Here is a 19,325-nt window from a genome sequence, read left to right as displayed (position 1 = left end):
TCCATTGATTAAATATTTAAAACTCTCTCTCGCTTATTAATCAATTGCCAGCAATATTTTCTTAATTAGAAGTCGCCATATAAAATTCATGAGGTCGTAGGGTATCTATAGGCAGTAAACCTTGACTGTTCTATCCAAACGTCGCTTTGCCACGTAAGTGAAGACCGATTTTAAAAATAATTTTTGCATCTAAGGATTTTTAATGAACAACAAACTTATATTCCTTTACCTTCAAACTCAAACATTTCAAGAAAAAAACTTTATTGTAATGAAAAAGTCAATTTATAATATTTAAAGCATAAAGTTCTCTATTAATAATCTACTTTTATTGTCTTTTATGAGTAATGTGTTTATAGTCTTAGAGTTAAAAATTGATTAGGTAATAGAATAGTGCAGAAATAGTGTACCTATCCGAGAAAAAAAAAACTCACAGAATTGTTATTATTAAGAATTTATTTAACTCTAAAATATTAGTACAAGGTTTGAAAGTCACTGCAATTATTACTTTGTTAAGACAAAATTGCTTTGTTCAAGCAAATAAGAAAATCAATCAAGATGATAGACATTATAGAGGGTGTTTCACACAACTTTACGAGGCTTACGCCTAATGTACGCACCCAAATATACAAAATTCACAAACCACTAGATACAAAAAATACACATTTAATTATTTAATTTTTGGAAACCCATGACAGTAATTGTCAAACTAATCACTGTTTCATTAATAGTCATAAACTGCAGTTTTTCAGAAACAATTACCATTTGTTCTACCAAGAGACGGCATGGATATGATTCTAGTTTATCTACCTTAATCACTAACTAAAAATGTTGTAATTTTAGAAAGGGTAAACAAACTAGAGAAGATTATCCAATTTTTCAAAATTTGTAATCGAGTTCGTATCGGAATATGTATTATTGATTGCATCTTACAGGTGCAGGCCTCGTAAAATTATGTAAAACACTCTGTATAACTGCATTATGATGTCCAAACTTCCCACTTAATCAACAGTTGACAAACTGACCTACGGAACTATGTGCGACCAACACAAAAACGTCGCTACCACAAAAATAAAAACAAAATTGAAAATCATCATTTGAATTATCTTCTTTTTTAATTTTCGTACATTAAAATGCTAAAACATTGCATATACTTTTTTTTATATTAATATGCATCAAGTAGGTTGCAAAAGTAAGGCCGATTCACTCAAAAAGTGTCACTAATGTCATTCAGAACAAATTTAATCACATCAAATAATGACATAAATCTTTAAGTTTGCTACACTATGTTAATTACGTTGTTAACTTTAGTTATTATTTGCTACCTGGGGTACATATTTATTTGAAAAAAATATTTTTAGCAAAGATTGAGGTTAGGATTGTTTGAAATTCGCATGGTTGCCACCCTAAAATGATCCCTTTCAACGACTACTTCGATGCACATTAATATGAAAACGAGTATACTTATGATAATAAAAGTCATTCTATTTAGGTATATTGTTGTTATATTTTTTGGGGTTTTGTGTCTTTATTGCATCTAAAATGCCAAAATACTGTGCGTTTTATTTTAAATCAAGATAATAATGATTTATCGTTATTTAAAATACCAAAGGCACACCATGACTTTTAATCTCATTCTGTGACAATATTATTTAGATTCTTTATTCTTTTTTGTGTCTTGAAATAACGCGAAATTACGGTAAATATTTTTTAATAAAAAATCATTCTAATATTTTAAAATACATTGTCAGCGGCAAAATTAACATTATGGTGTTACTATTTTAACAGTGACTGTGGGTATGTTTTGTTTATTAATTATTAATAAAGATTGATGCCTGCATTTCAGCAGTTAAAAAATGGAAGAGCCTCTAAAAGATAGATGAAGTGAGTTCCATCTTGGATTTCCCACTTTTAGTGCGTTTAAGCGTCATGATTATAATTTTTCTGACGGTTTATATCTTCGAATTGGACATATCTTCGACAGGATATTTGCATTAGAGAAAAGGGCGGACCCGTAAATCGTAGCGGAACCATCCATCTTGAATTGTATTGGAATGAATCTGACACCCGCCGGAATTGAATGGAACTTGAATATAATGGGACGGGCGATAAGACTAAACTGTGTAATTGTTCTCGCTAGAACTCTGACCACACCCTTTTCCTTCTAACTTTCGAAGGCGTGATTGATAAAAAATAATCTAATTTCTAAAAACTTAGTTGGATGAATCTTAGGTATGTATAAAAAATTTTATTGGTTGTGTACAGGGTCAGTCACAGGAGAGTTACTTTGAAAATTAATTAGTTTGCAACCAAAAATAGGTACCTTTAGCGTATGTAACTGGATATAATATTTTATTTGAATTAATTCAGTAATCAATGTGAGCTTGATGAAAATGAGTGAAGTCGTCAAAATGACAAGTAATTGTCTACTGCTTCAAGAACTCTAATTTCATTTTCTGGGCCAGTAGCAGTCCTCTGACGGGGTCTTTCATTGAGGGCCAATCTTGTCGTAACTTGGCTTCCAGTTTTCTAAATGTTTCAGGAACCGGATGCATTCGATTTGGATACCACTCCAAGTACAGAGCTGCTGCCGCAGAAGTATTTTTCTTCCATTCTCCATGGATTAAGAGCATGCCCACTTTTTCGTTGTTTGTGTAATACTACACTGTATTAACGAAAATTGACTGTTATTTTTTAAATGTCAAAATCAAAAGATATGCAAAGTATTCTTGGATTCAATTTTATAATTTTTAAAAATGAGGAAGCCAGATGCCTACACTGGCGGACACGGAATTTTGGACATCAAATTTATGACAGTTCAGAAAATGTCAAGGTAAGCCACGCTTTATGGTCATTATGATTGACGTTTGAAACTAAAATTTGAAAGTTTTAGTTGAAATTAATTTTTGGCGTCGATTTTCCGAGACAATAATGCCAGCTGTACGTGTTTTTATATAAGATCAATAAATTATTTTGATTTGTTGTCATTTTTTCTCTCGCTTTCAGGATAAAAATTACAAAAACCGAAAGTGAGGTTAGTTGCCTAAGGCCCGTTTTACATTTTTATGTCAGTCGAATGGCAAATCGTCCAAAATTCAGTGTCCGCCAATGAATGTGAATTGTATAATGGGTTGCTGCTCAAATTATTTCAGAAGTAACTCTCCTGTGACTGACCCTATATTTTCGCTGTAATAAATAAAGTCCGCGTTATCAATCGACCCGAATGAATGGTATCACTCTTATGTAAATCGCAATAAGTTTGTGGGGTGGAGAAAAGTCGCGTTCCTTTAAAAACACCATTTGTTTGAGAGAAAGAGTGATTTTTGCCGTCAGTTCACATATCCGCGATAAGAGGCGACAAACATATCGCGTGAGGTCAACTCTTTTGCCGCGCAAAAGTAACAAATGCGTTCCATAACTTTCGTCTAAATCTCATATTGTGTGCGAGTTTATCACAATCCGTCGGCCGTTCGAAAGCAATTATCGGCCAGAATTACCTATGCAGGAATTGATTTTAGATTAGAGCTCTTATGCAGGAATTGCAAGAGTCGGGTGTTATTCCGCACTTCTATACCGATTAGTCTTTCTGTTCCAGAGAGATAGGCACGGCCATTTGCATCATCAATAACGGATTGTTTTGCGTTTTTAATACACACCTGTCCGCTTTTCGGCGTCAGTGAAGGTGACTTCTTCCAGAACCACCCCCTGGCTCCGTCCTTTTGCGTTGACGGAGAAAACAACAATTCGGAAAGTAACATCTGGCTCTAAATTGTCGAGGAAGAACTCCGGGTCTCGGAACGACGTCATGTTGTAACGCGGGACGAGCGAGTTTGTCGTGTACAACTCCAGAAGAAAGTGTTGCGGAAGACCGCCGTCAAAGCCAGCGAGACATGTCACCTCCACCGAACTGCTCGTTTGGTTAGACAAAGAGCAGTTTCGTACGGGAAACGGCTTGCCTGTCAACAAACCAGTTTACCTTGCACAAAAATCGATAAACTTGACTATCGACAAATGACTAACCTGCTGCAACAACTTGGAAAACGCAGGGATTAACTTGATGGCCGACCGCGTTGATGGCCCAGCACGATAATGACCCGTAATCGAGTTCAGAAACTGGCGTATACCTAAGAACGCTCACTGTTCCATTACTGGTCTTGGCAAAGCGTTCTGCAGCAACGTCGAGCGTTTCCCCAGAGTTGTTAAATTTCCACCGGTAGCTCGTAGCAGGAGGATCCGACTCGATGTCGCAAACAATATCGACACTTTCGCCTCTGGAAGCTCCCACCACAAGAAATTTATCAAATTTGCAAGTTGGAGCGTCTGAAAAAAAATGTTTGTGTTAAGTGAAAAGTAAATTACAAATGCCAATCTGCTTTGATTGCGTTCCTTCTGATATCAATTCGGATACATGCCAAAGCGAGACCCCACAACAACCCTTGTGTGCAATCAATAAGCTATATCGGTCAGTAATTGCACCAGCTTAAGCCTTAATCTTTTCAGGAAAGGCAGAGATAAGTTTCGCTGTTGGTTTTATAACCCCCATTGTTTACCTGGTCGGGCTGTTGATCCTAGAAGGATCATTGATAGCATATTGAATAAGCTTTCCAAAATAAATACATTCAGAGAAAAAAGTTTCACCACCTGACAAAAACAGCCTTCTATTGCATGTCCGGCAGTGTTTTAAAAGTAATTACAGTTTTTTATAATGCTAAAATAAAGTGTAAATGTAATGTTGTATTATTTCATCAAATATTAATCAGTTGAAAGTTCACACTGTTTTTGTACCCGGCGCATCCACCAGAATTAATTTAAAAATCGTAAAAATTTTGTAATTTAAATTCATTTCATTTGCACATTTTTTTAAATTCATAGTAAAAACAAAACATAATGATGATATAAATAGTGTTTGAATCGTTTCCTCAATTTTTTTAAATCGCACATCCACCAAAACTTTAAATTAAATTCAGTTTTTCAAATTTTGAAATTAAGATTTTTGACCGCCTTTTTGTTCTTCTTGTGTATTCAGTATATAGTTCTTAATTGTGGGAACAAACTCCCTTGCCGATTGTTCGATAGCGGCATCGGCGTTGTCGGCTATTTCATCTTCTTTCATTTATTATCTTTATAGAGTGGTCCATTAGGGTACCGCATTCGGCCGTGTCCCAGAACCCGTTGCAGACCCAAGAGGCGTCTGGCCGTCACAACACAAGTGATGTATTACCGTGACCATGACAGTTTGTTATCCCTTGATAATTCTCTCTACTAAATAAACTACACTTTGCTTTATAAATATTCACCGTGGCAGAGATTTAAATTTGTTTTTACCTGGTCTAAAGAGTCGTTAACCAAATTGTCCGGTTGCTGCGAGTTATTTCCATAATAATGTGTGGGTAAATAATATAGAGATTGACAAAAGGGTTTAATTCGGACAAGGGACAGATATAGAATTAATCTTACAGGGTGTTAATCAACGAAGGTTGATTCATGTCCTGAGTTTAAATTAGATTCTAAAAATCGGCAAAAATTCAAGGTTTAGTTTAAATTGAGTCCGAAACTATTTAAATATCCACACGGGACGCAATTTCAATTTGTTCTTCAGCTTCATGTCTTGAACAGAAATTCAATTTGTCAAGTTGACGCAGTATAGAATTATTTTCGAAATAAATTTAATAGCTTACGTAGACTAACTAATAGCATTAGCGCGGGAAAAACTGTTTAGTGTTTTGAATAAAGTTGCAGTAATTTGAATAAAGTTGCAGTAATTACAACCGGGCTAATTTTAGGTAAAAAAATGTAAAAACCATAAGTTGAATCGTATCAAAGTAGGTCGCAAAGCAACGTACAATTCCTTTTTATGAGACAATTTGAGATAGCATTTGTTTACGAGGCGAAACAGCGCGACGTTCATTAGAAGTCGATGAAGATTGCATTATACAAAAAGAACTGTGACGTATTTTTCCATACAACCATGTGAATGGCTCATGTGATGTCCCTAATGATGTAGCACTTCTTCTCGTTATTTTAAATAAACAGGTACAAACAACACGAGAACAACATGCAAATAGAGGCTAAAATGATCATCGGCGACATGAACAGACGCGGGGAGAAGTCATTACTGCCTTACCTTCGCTGTTTCAGTTATAGAGTTTATCTTAATGCATTCAAAGCTCCTTTCTTGATCGAAAAAAAGCGACACAAAAGATCGGAATAAGCTCAGACACGTGGAAACAAACAACCATAATAAGAAGAAAAAGTTGAAAAAAAATTAGTTATCTTGCCTCCAAATTATTAATTATTAGTAATCAACAAAAAACTCAAAGTAAAACTTTACTTATTTTAAACATAATGATTTCTGTACTTTGCAAATGAAAGCACCCTAAATTTTGTAATTAAAAGAATAAAAGTCACGTGAAGTGTTTAATTAAATAAATTGTTTATGGCCGCAAAGCACAAAAATAGGCGATAGACGATAGACAATAAAACACTAATAATTAATAGCCAATTTCTTCAGAAACTGTTTGAAAGAGAAATAATTTAGAAAAAATATTTGAAACTCGTTTTGGCATTCTCGAACGTAAGCTCAAATCCAAATCTGAAAAGAAAAATAATGTTCCTTTTATAAACTTATTGTAGTGTTAGGTCATTTCCTTTATTGACTTGATTTGGCTCCATGAAACTTCTATTTCCAAAATTAAAACTAGTGATAAAAAAGCATTGTGACAAAAGCAACTAAAAAATAGAAGTTTTAAGAGTGCTTTGCTTTAATAAACCGACTGTTTCTGGTAGTCTACAATTTACAGCAATTTTATGTTTTTTTTCGTGCACTCATAAAATTTTCGAGTATTTAGCATCCACTTGGGATATGACTCACTACTTACTGATTACAGTAAATAGTTTACACTATTTTTGCTCATCAAATAAAAACACTTTTTTGAAATAATTTTTTCTATTTTGCGTTTAGAATTAGTTTATTCCAGCACTCAAATGACATCATTTGAATGCTTTAATAAGTCGTTGGCGTTAATGTAATTTTAGTAACGCACTTTCTTCACTATTCATTTTCAAATGTATAAATAAGAATTATTTTTATTTTTCACAGCCGCTTAAAATTATTCCACATACATGTCGCCGCCAACCGTCGCAAAATTCTCAAGAATTTTTTTTTTAATTTTCGTCTTTTAATTTATAAAATGATATAAAGCGGCAAATAGAAAAAATAGTATAAAGCACTTGTTGCAGAAGGTTCTTCAAGCACTCATTTGTTCCTCAACTCGCCGCTACGCGGTTCGTTTCGGAATTTCAAATTTGTGCTGGAACTTGTACTTTAATATACTGTTCTGATATTGAAAATGAATGAATAACATTATATAAAAAGAAAATTAAAGATGTTTCATATTGTTTTTTTTCCTTTTTTTACAGCTCTTCATCGGTTTCGCTTATCCTAACATATTTTGTATCCCAATATTCTTGGTATATACGCTTCAAATGCATCCGATAACTGTTATAAAAGACAAGTAAAATCCAGTACTTATCTTGATTACAGATAGAAAAACCAAAATAATGCAAATATGCAAACTTTAATGCTTCTGTTATTGTGCATCTATGCTACTATGTAGCACCCTCAAACATAACAAATCTTATCTGGACGTATTTTACTACCGTTTGAAGCCATTTTTCAAATTTATAAACAGAACAGAAAACAGTGATCTTTTTGCAAAAAACTCCTCTAGCGACTTTTTGAATCCCATAGCTAAACTTGAGATCAAATAAGAAGATAATATTGGTTTAACCAACCTATTATTTTCGAGTTTTTGCCTTTCAGCCTATCTAAATTGGTTAAAGAAGTTAAGTTTCATTTAGTGAGTTTAATTTCCTATTAGAAGGGAATAATTTTGTAAAACAACAATAAAGTTGCAGGTTCCTGCAAACGTTGAAAACTGTACCAGTTAAATGTTTTTGAGTAATGTTTACAAAACTTGTTTATGAGCACTTTTAATGTCTTAATAGAGATAATATTGAGCGATAATCCAACACTAAATGTTGTGTTAATTATTAGTGCGTTAATTTCAGTGTAGTATCTAATAACAGTAAAATCGAGTTTGCGATATAATTTCTGATTATAAAACCACAAACTGTGATCAAGCGGTCTTAATCGCAAATGTCGATGTTGCACTATGCTAATCCATCAATAACGTTAAGACCCAACATATACATTGGCGGTTATGCTATTATAACTCTCTCGAATGCATCAAACTATCGCCTAGATCAGATTAATTTCAACCCGAGGAAACTACATTTGTCTATTAGTCGACTTAGCTATCTATAATAAGTTCGGTAACTTCCCAAGTACTTAACCCTTCAAACACAAGGTTTTAATGAGTTAAGAACGTTTAAATTGTCCCCAAATCCAAGACTTTTAATACTCACATTGTACCCGAAAGTTAAGCTCGTTGCTGAGCGTCTCTCCTTCGCTGTTCACCACCGAGCAGATATATCGGCCGGCACTTTGTCTGGTTACCTTTTGGAGAACTAAACTTTGGTTGCTGTGGATGATGCGACCAGACATGTTGTGGTTAAGTACGAAGCCCTGTAACAAAACAAGCGCTGCTATTAATGTACCGGGCTCGAATACACGAGAACGCTTTCAGAGGATTATTATCCACGAGTTAAGCAATTCGCAATAATCAATAATCGCGACTTTTGTTAATTCTTTGTATCGGAGGCTTTAATATTTTCCTCCTTGAGAAATACGTCGACACCCTGATCACAAGTCTCCACTTTCGTGACAGTGTTTTTTGCGATGTAGGGTTTTGTCGGGACACAATTGGAACTGGCATCATTCGATGTCTCAGATAATTAAAGATAATCTGTCTTTCCGGCGGCCGTGATGAAACGCGTGTCATGGACTCTGATAAAGTCACAGACATGCGGGAGGTAATTGGGAGCAGCGCTACAGATAAAAACCCCAAGAACCCCATAAATATAGCCGTTCGATTTGTGGAGACTATTTATATTTATACATTTGATAAGGTGGAACTAAGAGCACAGAAATTCCACTGCAGACTCCCTGGTGCAATGAGGGTTACCAATTACCGCCGCAAAGAGATTTATTAGACGGAAGACAGCTACAATTTGTTGAGTTGGAAGATTTAGGTAAATGGAACTATGCAAGGTAAATAGCTCATTATGAAAGCATACTTGTTTTTCCTTTGTAGCCAAAGATCAGTATTTCTTTTACAAATGTTACTAAAACTTCACATTTCTGTTTTACCTCGACAATGTGAGTGTTAAGACACTGATTTCAAGTATTATTTTTTCATTCACAATCACTAAAGAAATATGCCGATTTCTAGTTTTTGAAGGTAGGCAAACATGTCATTGTTTCTTTTGGTAGGGAAGTAATTTATGTAGGATTTCCAGGATTACAAATCCACCAAATGTCAAAAACGCAATTTTTTTGTAACGTTAATGCATCAACTTTGATAGAAAAATAGATATTTTATTCTTATAAATTTGATTGTAAATAACAGCATGCAAACCTCGGTGGGAATTCATTACTCATTGCGCTCTGTCTATAACCTTGAGGTTTCGTCTCTCGGTTATACATCTCGAGGTAAGTGGATTGTAATATACTATTACATCGCTACTAATTGTATCATTTCTCTAAATTATATTTTTACTTGTTTATAGCTATATTTATTTGCACAAAGTTACATTATTTAATTTGCTTTATAGCCCAGTCAAATTAGACAAATCTGTGGAAAAAAATCCTAGAGTTGGAATTTTTTTATACGCGTTCTTTACACTTGGGTAGACATATATCAAAAGTCCCCGAAGGTAAGAGGCGAGCTCGAGGAGGGAGAGGGGGTTAAAGGTGTCTTTTTTGTTTTTTTGCTTATATCTCGCAAATTATCACTCCTATAGGTTTTCATCTTCTTATCAAAATTAAAGCTTACAAAATTGCCTACAAAAATAGTCCTTTGCAATTTTGTTGTAGGACTAACCGTAAGCGAGTTATAGGGATACAAAAAACATCATTAAAAAAAATGTGCTTTATCTGCATTTAAACGCTGTTTGAGTTTGAGAATTAGTCTTGTAATTTAAAAAAAAACTGACTAAATGGAATTTACTGGGTCTAATACTTCACTACAGGAAGGGGGAGTCACTAGGGTCTATAAATACAAACTCATCGTTTATGTGATTTATGCAGAATTTTCTGTAGAAGTCTATTTCTGCATCAAAATTTCCTACAAAAATGGTCCTATTAATTTTTGTCGTAGGACTAACGCTAGGCTTCAAAAGTTTGGAGTCTACATAAAATTGCATTAAAAATCCTTTGAAACACATTTTATTAGTATATGGTAAATATTTATATGTGTAGAGCGTTCCCCAACTAAGCTGGTCTGCGTGAAAGGTGACTCGGGTGTAAACATTTAAACGGAAATATAAATAAAAATTTTGGAAGAAAGAGAGAATCAATCTGTAAGAGAGTTAAATGGGGTGTAAATGTTTAAACAAAGATATAAACATAAAATTCTTTAGAGGTGTAAAGGGGCACTAAAATCAGATTTTTCGAAAATTATTTTTTAAGGGAATAAAACGGTGTACATATTTAAAGGGATATAAAAACATTAAATTTAGAAAATATGATCCTTAGAGAGTGTAGAAGTGCACTTTTCAAATTTTAATGAAATAAAATAGAGTTTAAACGCTTAAAAAAAATTAGAAACATGAAATTTCGAATTTTGAGAGTGCAGAAGTGCACTGAGACGACACTTTATGAAAATCAACATTTAATATTTATCCATAAACATAGCTCATGCGAAGAACGAGACTACTCTAACTGAATTCTATACATAACATAGGTAATTATCTAGCTTTATAGAGTACCTAAGCCTATGGAATGGTTTTGTGAACGGGCTTTTTCCCATTTTATATCAGAAATACACGCGGACAAAGTCACAGGCTACTTCAGCATAGAAGGATGACTCGGAAGACTTGATAGACCCTCGTGGCACCCTCAAATAAACTGTTGAATCCAATACATTCAATTTATTGTAAGCTTTATTCAAATCATCGATATTAAATCATCTATTTATTAATATTGTACTGAACAAGACTGTAATTCTGTTTTCAATGTTTAAGTTGAAGACGAAGATGCAGCATATGAGGACGACTCGGAAGACTTTATAGACTCCCTAATGAAGTGTTGAACCCAATAAATTCAATTTGCTGTCAGTTTTTTCAAATCACAAGATTAATTCTGTTTTAAATGCGGAGAAAGCACATTTTTTTAAATGGTGTTTTTCGTCAGCCCTATAACTCGCTTACAGTTAGTCCTACAACAAAAATGTAAAGGATCATTTTTGTAGGAAATTTTGTAGGCTTTAATTTTGATAAGCAGGCAAAAACCGTTAGGAGTACCTAATAGTTTCCGAGATATAAGCAAAAAACCAAAAAAGACACCTTTAGCCCACTCCCCCTCTTCAAGCTCGTCCACCACCTTCGGGGACTTTTGATATATGTCTACCCAAGTATAAAGAAAGCGTTAAAAAAATCCAACTCTAGAATTTTTTTCCACCAATCGCCCTATTTTTGTCTAATTTGACTGGGCTATTAATTTTTTTACACAAAATAAAGAGTATCAAATCTAATTAAACATAAATAAAAATAATTTTTAGCTACAGATAATCTGTTTTTTTGAAATGTGTACTTACTTATTAAATTTTGTTTATTAATAAGGAAAATTAGTTCTTATTTTCCATTTGTGTAGTTATAAATTTAAGCCCTTCGTTTAAACGTTAAATTTTGTCAGATGTAATTATTTTAAAATTGTTTCAATGGACAGCAAGCAGCAATCATCAAAACAATAATTTTTATTCCTTTCACCAGGTATCACTCCAACAAAAAAGAGATAACATTTGTCGATACTGAGGGTTGTTCAGTTGCTCCTCACCCATCAACCGATTGCAGTTTTCCATTCATTAAAGCAGGAGATTTCACCGATCTAGCAATAAATTTTTAACGCAGTAACTTAACTAAAAGTTTTACGGATCTTAAATTTTAGAACAGAGGCTGGGGGTTGGGCATATTTTAAAGTAAGTAGTAAAGTTTTAAGAGGTTATGAATTTTTCATTGTCCAATTTTTTCTCACACTTACTTATTTTAAAAATTGAAACAATTAAAATTTTAGTTTAAATTTTCAAACTGTCGGTCGGGTGATTCAAATCGGTAGAAGCGACGGAATGCGGCATAAAAAGTAAAATAAATGTGGGTCTCGTTCTGTCAACAAGTTGTAAAGTTGACACTCTCTTTGTCGGCAAAACCTTCTATTGACTCAAAGTTTTGTGAATAGATCTGTAACGTTAAATGCATTCCCGCATACATTGAAAGGGTTTATTTACACTTTAACATGGAGAGAATTTTTTAAAGTTTAACTTCGCAAGTTGGAAGTTTGTGCAAAAGTAATAAGAGTTTAATTATCCAATTATCGCAAAACTGTAAAACTTGCCGACAATGAGAAGAATAAAAAATTACTTTGGTAGCTCGGATTAGTTGCCAACAGCCACTAAACGCCATTCCACCACACCAACTAAACTTCTCTTTCATTGCACTAAACAAGTTTTACAGCTTTGCAGTAAATGCTTAATGAAACCTTTCTTCATTATTTTTAATTTAACGAAAGTCTTCAAGTTTGCCACAAACGCCATTAAATGACGATATAAAAATTTATTTTGAGCCCTCCTTCCGCAGAAGCTTCGGTAAACTTCTGATTGCTGGAATGAAGAATAACAGCTTTTTGGTTTCAGACATATATTCCGGGACAGAAAACAAATAGTTTCACTGTAAAATCGTAAATTTAATCAAAGCAGAATAATAATATTAAAATCGTAATGAGAGCTTAACAAAAAGAAGTATGAAGGAACAATTAACAAAACAATTTCATTTTCTAGATTTGCATGTGAAACCCCTTAAGTATTGACAATTAACTTCGAAAGACTCATCTAAAGGTAATATACCTATAGAAGCTTTGGTTAAATAGCGGCTTCCATTACGTTGATTGTCCTGTCAATGTGAAGCAGATTTTACTCCAAAGTGTGTTTTCAATAAAATTAGAAAAAATCTGAGCTATTAAAATAATTAAATTTCCACGAAAAATGTCTATTTTATCCTAATGGGTAATGATCTCATCTGCTTGAAGAGCTAAAAATCCAGCAAAACATAATTGTGGCATAATGAGTTTTTGTCAGTTCCGTTAAAACAAGGAACGAAGAGGGTTTAAGAAAGAAGCTCGGCAAATTTTCCCAGTAAATAGGGTCATCAATATTAATAAAAGAAAACAGTTTTAAAGAAGCCGATGGGTAATTTATTAAATGAAAACTGAAAGAAAAAATGCAAACTTCCTGAAATCAATCTTACACCGTAATAGTACCTACCACTTTTAATATCCGTATGATTTTTGTATTTCTTTTCTTGTAAACAGTTCAGAGTCGTTTACTTAATTTGAATGGAGCTCCGAGGCGTAGCTTTTATTTGCTCAAATTTCTTTATACTTTGTTTCGTTCTCTGCGGCAATAATTAACAAAATGCAGAGTTTATAAGAAGCTCACCTCTTTCAAATAGCCGTTAAAATGCGATTAGAGCAAAGGGCATACGACTATTACATATTAAAAAAAAACACCATTACAACAAATCCCACGGGTATAAAATTTCAGAAAAATTACTTAAAACTTTCTCGTGTTATGGAGTTTTGGAAGGAAAAAGTTTTCCACCACCTCTAGCTTAATTATCCCATTTTTCTGCCGACAAATTAAACCATCGACATGCAGCTGGCGGTCAATCCCGTTGTCCCAACTCATTAAAAAATCCTGGCCAATCTCGCCAATGCTAATTACCAAACTTTGTCATTTCACAGTAATTGGTCGGGTTACTTTGAGATGAAAAAAATTACACAGTTTAACTATTGCAAGGTAATTAGGAAAGTTTAGTTGTTGTTAAATCAGACTGCTGACTAATTGGCAAACGAAGTTTACTGCAGCAAGTTTGGTAAATCTAAAGCATTCTTGGCTCTACTGTTTGGTGTTGCCTACAAAGATTTTTGCAATTGTCATCGAACCTGTCATTGTCTCGCAGCGAGGGACATCATCTTTCTGGATCATTCGTTCCTTCTGTTCGTTCATAGCTCATTAAATTTCCCATCTCTTCTTTATCAATCTATGACTATCGATTCTGTGCCAGCTCATAACCCTCGCGTTATACACTAAACCCGATAATCGAGAAAGCCCTGACCTGGCCGACGTAATGATTTTTATTTGATTTTCCGGAAAGAAAAATGGCCTATTAATTTTTGTAGAACATAAAGCACGAATATAAATTCGTAGATTTATATTTTAAAGCGGGAATATGAAATTGAAATGCTCCATTAGAAGCGAGGAACACTGAATTATTCTAATGGACCCTATGCACTCTGTTTAATTGAAAATCAGAGCTTTTTTCACCCATGAAAGAAATAGACTCGTCGAATCCGTGGGGATTAATGACTGTTAATGATAAAAATGGAAATATCGCCCAAATCGGTTGTTCATTGGAAAAACGGACTAATCTTACCGTTGTTTGTCGTCCTATCCCATTGGATGTGATGCTTTGTTGTGCGCTTGTTTGTCTTGAAGCGCCCTGCGGTGCTTTCGTATAACGCATATGCTTGTTCAGTGAGAGATAATCGCGAAACATGTTTACTCCTCCGGCAATCGATATCTACATAAGCGCCACGAATATATGCTACATACGTACCCAATTTTATAATTTAAGTTTATATACTTTGTTTATCTTTTAGTAGTTCCCTTTAACTTTTTTATTCTAGAGGTGAGCATCACTGAATTTAAATGGATTAGAAAATTACATACACGGAGGATTACAACAAACATACGAACCAATTTTCAATACTTGATTTTCGTCAAAATATGGTATATATTTAGTATCCATCGGAAGGTTGAAAACATTAATTCGTTGAGATGAAAACTCTCGAAAACTCGAATAAAAATGTAAACAAAATGTCAAGTTGAAAATTCATAAATTCCCTGAATTATAATTTTTAAACCCTTGATCCGTATTTTTGCTTTAGCAATTTATACATGGATTAAAAAAGCTGCTTTAAAAACCAAAATAAGGCAACGTAAATTGGAAGCAAAAAACTGGAGAATTAATTGTAAAACTGGTTGAAACAATTATCAGCTGACAATGTAACGTGTGTGAAAATAGCACACTACTCGTATAAATTTATTCAGTTAGGGTGAAAAGTGTAAACGAATTTGATAAAAATGTCAATTTTTTATTTTCATAAACTGGTTCGAAGCTCGAATACATGAAGCAAATTCGATAAAAGTGTCTGCTTATTTAATATTTTGGCGATGTTGTAGCACGTATTGGATGAAAAAAGGCGTATATTATAGTATAAAATATTTGAATTGGCTAAGATCGGTGAAATAAAAGATTTTTTTTACCTGAACTAGATAAATTAGACAAAAAATAAAAACTTAATAGTTGTTTACGATACAAGTGAGATAAGAGCATTATTAACAAATGCATGCGAAATTAGCAAAGCGAGGCGTAGCCGAGTTGTGTAATCGCTAAGATTATTAATAATGCGTTATGAACGTGTATCATACATTGTTTTATCTACGGTCACCAAAATGAAAAAATGAGTCAGCAAATAATTTTCCTTGTATCCTCGACAAATACGTGCAAATAATGTATAACAAATAAACGAATTGTAGTTATTGTAGTTGCAGTGTTATATTTACGTATTGCTCTTATTCGTCTTGTTTAATAATAGATTTTGATGTGGTTATTGATATGATAAAACGAGGCGGTGTTGTTTTGCCACACAAAATTTAAATAATTGCAACTACAATTTAAGTTTTCACTTCCTGCAAGCCAGAAAAACTCTTAGATTGGAACCAAATTTAATTAACTTTCTTGTCCCTACACCCACTCCATAACACTCTTACCCTCGTGGTAAGTCTCTTATCAGTTATCACCCAAGCCCTAAAAATATAAAAATGTTTTACAATGCTCGACAGATATACACATAAACGATAAACGATGTAAGTGAATTGTAATTTTGGTGAAAGTTCTGCAATGAGAAGAACGAAACTATTGTACCAACAAATGTCCCCTTATTTCTCAAATTTTTCACACAACATTTTCAAAGAGGTGTTTCATTTGTGCCATTCAACTCATTTCGGGCAACTTTATGCAAGTCAAGCGCATCTTCCAATTTTTTAAGAGTGTAATTAAGATTAGATCTTAACCAAAATATAATTTGACATGAGACCCATCAATTGTATCGACCTTCCTTCAAACACTTAACCATCTTCACATTAGAGAAGTTGACATACAAATTACAAACCCTACTCATCTTCATTACTGCCAAAAAGTTCAAACTTATCTTTGATTAAATCACAGTGAACTTGAATAAGTATATATTTTTAAAATATATGAAAGAAATAGAATTTTCTATTAGTTTTCATTAAATTTTATTAACTATATTAAAAAGACAAAAATAAATGCTTTAAAACAAAAAAAACTAAATTAAAGATCTTCCAAAAATACTGAAATCAGCTCTTGGTTTCTACCAAGATGGAAGAATCTGCATAGACTCCACTTTACTCACATACACTGAGAACACTAAAGCTTTTTGGGATTAAGAAATAGTTTACTTTTTATAAGCTTTAAAATGCTATGATCCAGCGGGGGAAATGAAAATACTACATGTTATTATTTTCTTCCAATCAGGGTGTTCCGTTTTTATTGTTACAGGTGATAAAATATTCAATTTTAAGACAAAAGTTTCCTATGAACATGTACCAAAAAATTTTATGTAAGCGAGCTACACCCTCTGAAAGAAATGGGTTTTTTTCACTATTGTAGAATAGACAAAATTATAAAAGTTGGTGCAGCTGATAACCTTTAAACACCTGAACGAATTCCATGATCAGTTATCGAAATTTTTAATAACGGGCGTCTTAAACGGTAAAACAAATTTAATTTTTAATTTTTATTTTATGGTCTGTAACACATATGGTAAACTGATTTTACTCAAAAATGGTAAGTTGTATCGAAAAAACACAAGAGACTTATTTTTTGTGAAAAACTATGAAATTTAGAATTCTGTGACTGAAAGTGGCAAGAACCAACAGCCAAAACAGTTAGGGTACTTTTACCTTTTTTTTTTTACCCCCCTAGTATTTTTGCCATTTTGTCTTGGAATTTGGGTGTATAAAGATTATCAGTTGTACCAAATTTTGTAATTTTATCTACAATATTGAAAAAAATTCATTAAAAGATGTACCCCTTTCAGAGGATGTAGTCCTTATTTAATATTTCACAAACAATTCTATACACGTATTCTGTAGAACTGGATACCCATGCTTTGTATGGGATTCAGCTATAGTCCCATTCTTCGCACGGGCTTTGTTTATGGATAACAGGTGATGAGTGGGGTGTCCCGTTGCTTAATTTTGGTCAATTTGTTATTTGACTTCAAAAAAAATAAAAAATAAAAAATAAAAATTACAAACTCTCAGAAGTGAAATTATTCAAAAATATTTATCAAGCTGTATACCCGTAGCTTCGTCCACGTAAATTTTCAATATAAACTTTTGTTAATTTCAAAGAGAGAAAGTGAAGGAAATCTGTTTATATTTGGTTCGCCAGCTCAAACTATCGCGAAAGTATATAGCCGATTTTTAGGGAGATGAACGTGTTTTCAAACGTTACAAACGTTTACACCCCATTTCACTCCATTAAAGGTTGATTTTCAGAAAGTGTCTTCTTAGCGCACTTCTACACCCTTGAAGTTCTAAATTTCATGATCTTGATTTTGTTTAAACGTTTGCATCCTATTTCATTTTGTTAAGAGTTCGTAGTTTTTGAAAAGTCCTTCATTAATGCACTTCTGAATTCTCTAAGAAACATATCGTCTAAATTTCATGTTTCTGTCTTTGTTTAATCATGTACATTCTGTTTCACACCTTTAGAACCTAATTTTGGAAAAAAAATTTACTACACTTTTATGTTTATGTCTTCGTTTAAAAACTCATTTACAAAAAATCTTGGTCTTGGTGCACTTCTACACCCTCTAAAATATATATCTTTCAAATTTCATGTTTCCATTTTTGTCTAAACGTGTACTCCCCGTGTAACCCCCTTTTCTAAGAGAGTGAATAATTTTTAATTTATGATTCATCCGCACATTAATAAATAAATAAAAGTCTTAGGTATATCGGTGCTTAAAGCATTATCCAAACTGTATACATTTAAAAATTTAATAATCAAAGTTGTCTTAATATACCTGTATCTAAAGTATCTAAAGAAAATATTGCCTTTAATATTTTCCGGAAGAGACAACTTCTCGAAAAACAAATTATTTCTCTACCCAAATTACGAGTATTAACAATTTATGATAAGTCTCTCCAAGCGATATAAATCTCGTAAAAATTTAGAGCTCTGCATGTGATGCTCAAAATTAGACTTTTTAAATATTTTGTAGACTTCCGAAATAATAATCTATATTATAGTATAAATTCTGAAGTCAGGGAAAACATCGGATAATAGGTATCCTTTTTGTGATTGATCCAATAGCGAAAGCATCAAAATACGTATTTTCGCTCTGAAATAATCTACGTGCAGATGTTCGTTGTCATATTGCAACCGCAAACTCGTATCGACGGTTCCGTCAGTTTTTGAAGTGAGGAAAGGCTTCAGGCCCGACTTGCGATTTAACAGTCGAAAGGTCGAAGATGAAACATATTGACATCAGATGCTCCTGACGTTTTAAAACAGCTTACAACATAGTTTCCGTTATTTTTATAGCTTGTGTTCCTTCTTGTTAGTCTCGAGATATATAGCGTTTTAGGAGTAATTTGCTTTGATAAGCAGAATTTTTATAACATACGAGTACGTAACGAATATTGATTTTGATTTTATTAAAAATGCGGGACCTAACAGATGCTCTTTATTAAATTTTCGAGTTCAAAGAGAACATCCAGCGACGAGGTAAGCCGCAAACCTTTATATTGAAGCCTTGTCATAATTATTGCTTTTCTGATCAAACTTCCTATTTAGTTTCCCAAATAAAAAGTTTTATTTTTAAAAGCTAGCGTTTGAAACTTTATTAAAACAGATTTTCCGGCATTGTCATTTTATATCGAAAATAAATTACTTACGATAGCCGTTTCAGTAATGATTTATTGTTACTGTTGTAAACTTTTCTTTATTTAGTAAAAAGCAAAAAATGGTACTGTATTGCTTCCATTGTCATGATAACA

The 19,325-nt window shown here is 33.2% G+C and overlaps 1 protein-coding gene across 6 annotated transcripts in view; it reads right to left on the bottom strand.

Moving 5' to 3' along the window:
- Nucleotides 1–19,325, bottom strand: part of LOC123012005 (hemicentin-1-like) — a 182,806-nt gene that overhangs the window by 12,916 nt on the left and 150,565 nt on the right. For all 6 annotated transcript variants that reach the window (XR_006413180.1, XR_006413181.1, XR_006413182.1 and 3 more), the window contains 3 exons: nt 8,425–8,584; nt 4,018–4,317; nt 3,654–3,953 (listed from right to left, as the gene is read on the bottom strand). Coding sequence is in view for 3 of the 6 variants with exons in the window: in XM_044409749.1 (XP_044265684.1) it covers nt 3,654–3,953; nt 4,018–4,317; nt 8,425–8,584 (760 nt within the window). In the remaining 3 variants the exon portion in view is untranslated. The remainder of the gene's footprint in view (nt 1–3,653; nt 3,954–4,017; nt 4,318–8,424; nt 8,585–19,325) is intronic.

The sequence above is a fragment of the Tribolium madens genome, unplaced genomic scaffold, assembly GCF_015345945.1.
Source record: "Tribolium madens isolate multiple individuals breed KSU strain unplaced genomic scaffold, Tmad_KSU_1.1 Scaffold_91;HRSCAF=231;Tcas5.2_LG7, whole genome shotgun sequence".
NCBI classification, from domain to species: domain Eukaryota; kingdom Metazoa; phylum Arthropoda; class Insecta; order Coleoptera; family Tenebrionidae; genus Tribolium; species Tribolium madens.
The sequence above is the reverse complement of the archived record's forward strand: the minus strand, read 5'-3'. Positions and strand labels throughout refer to the sequence as shown.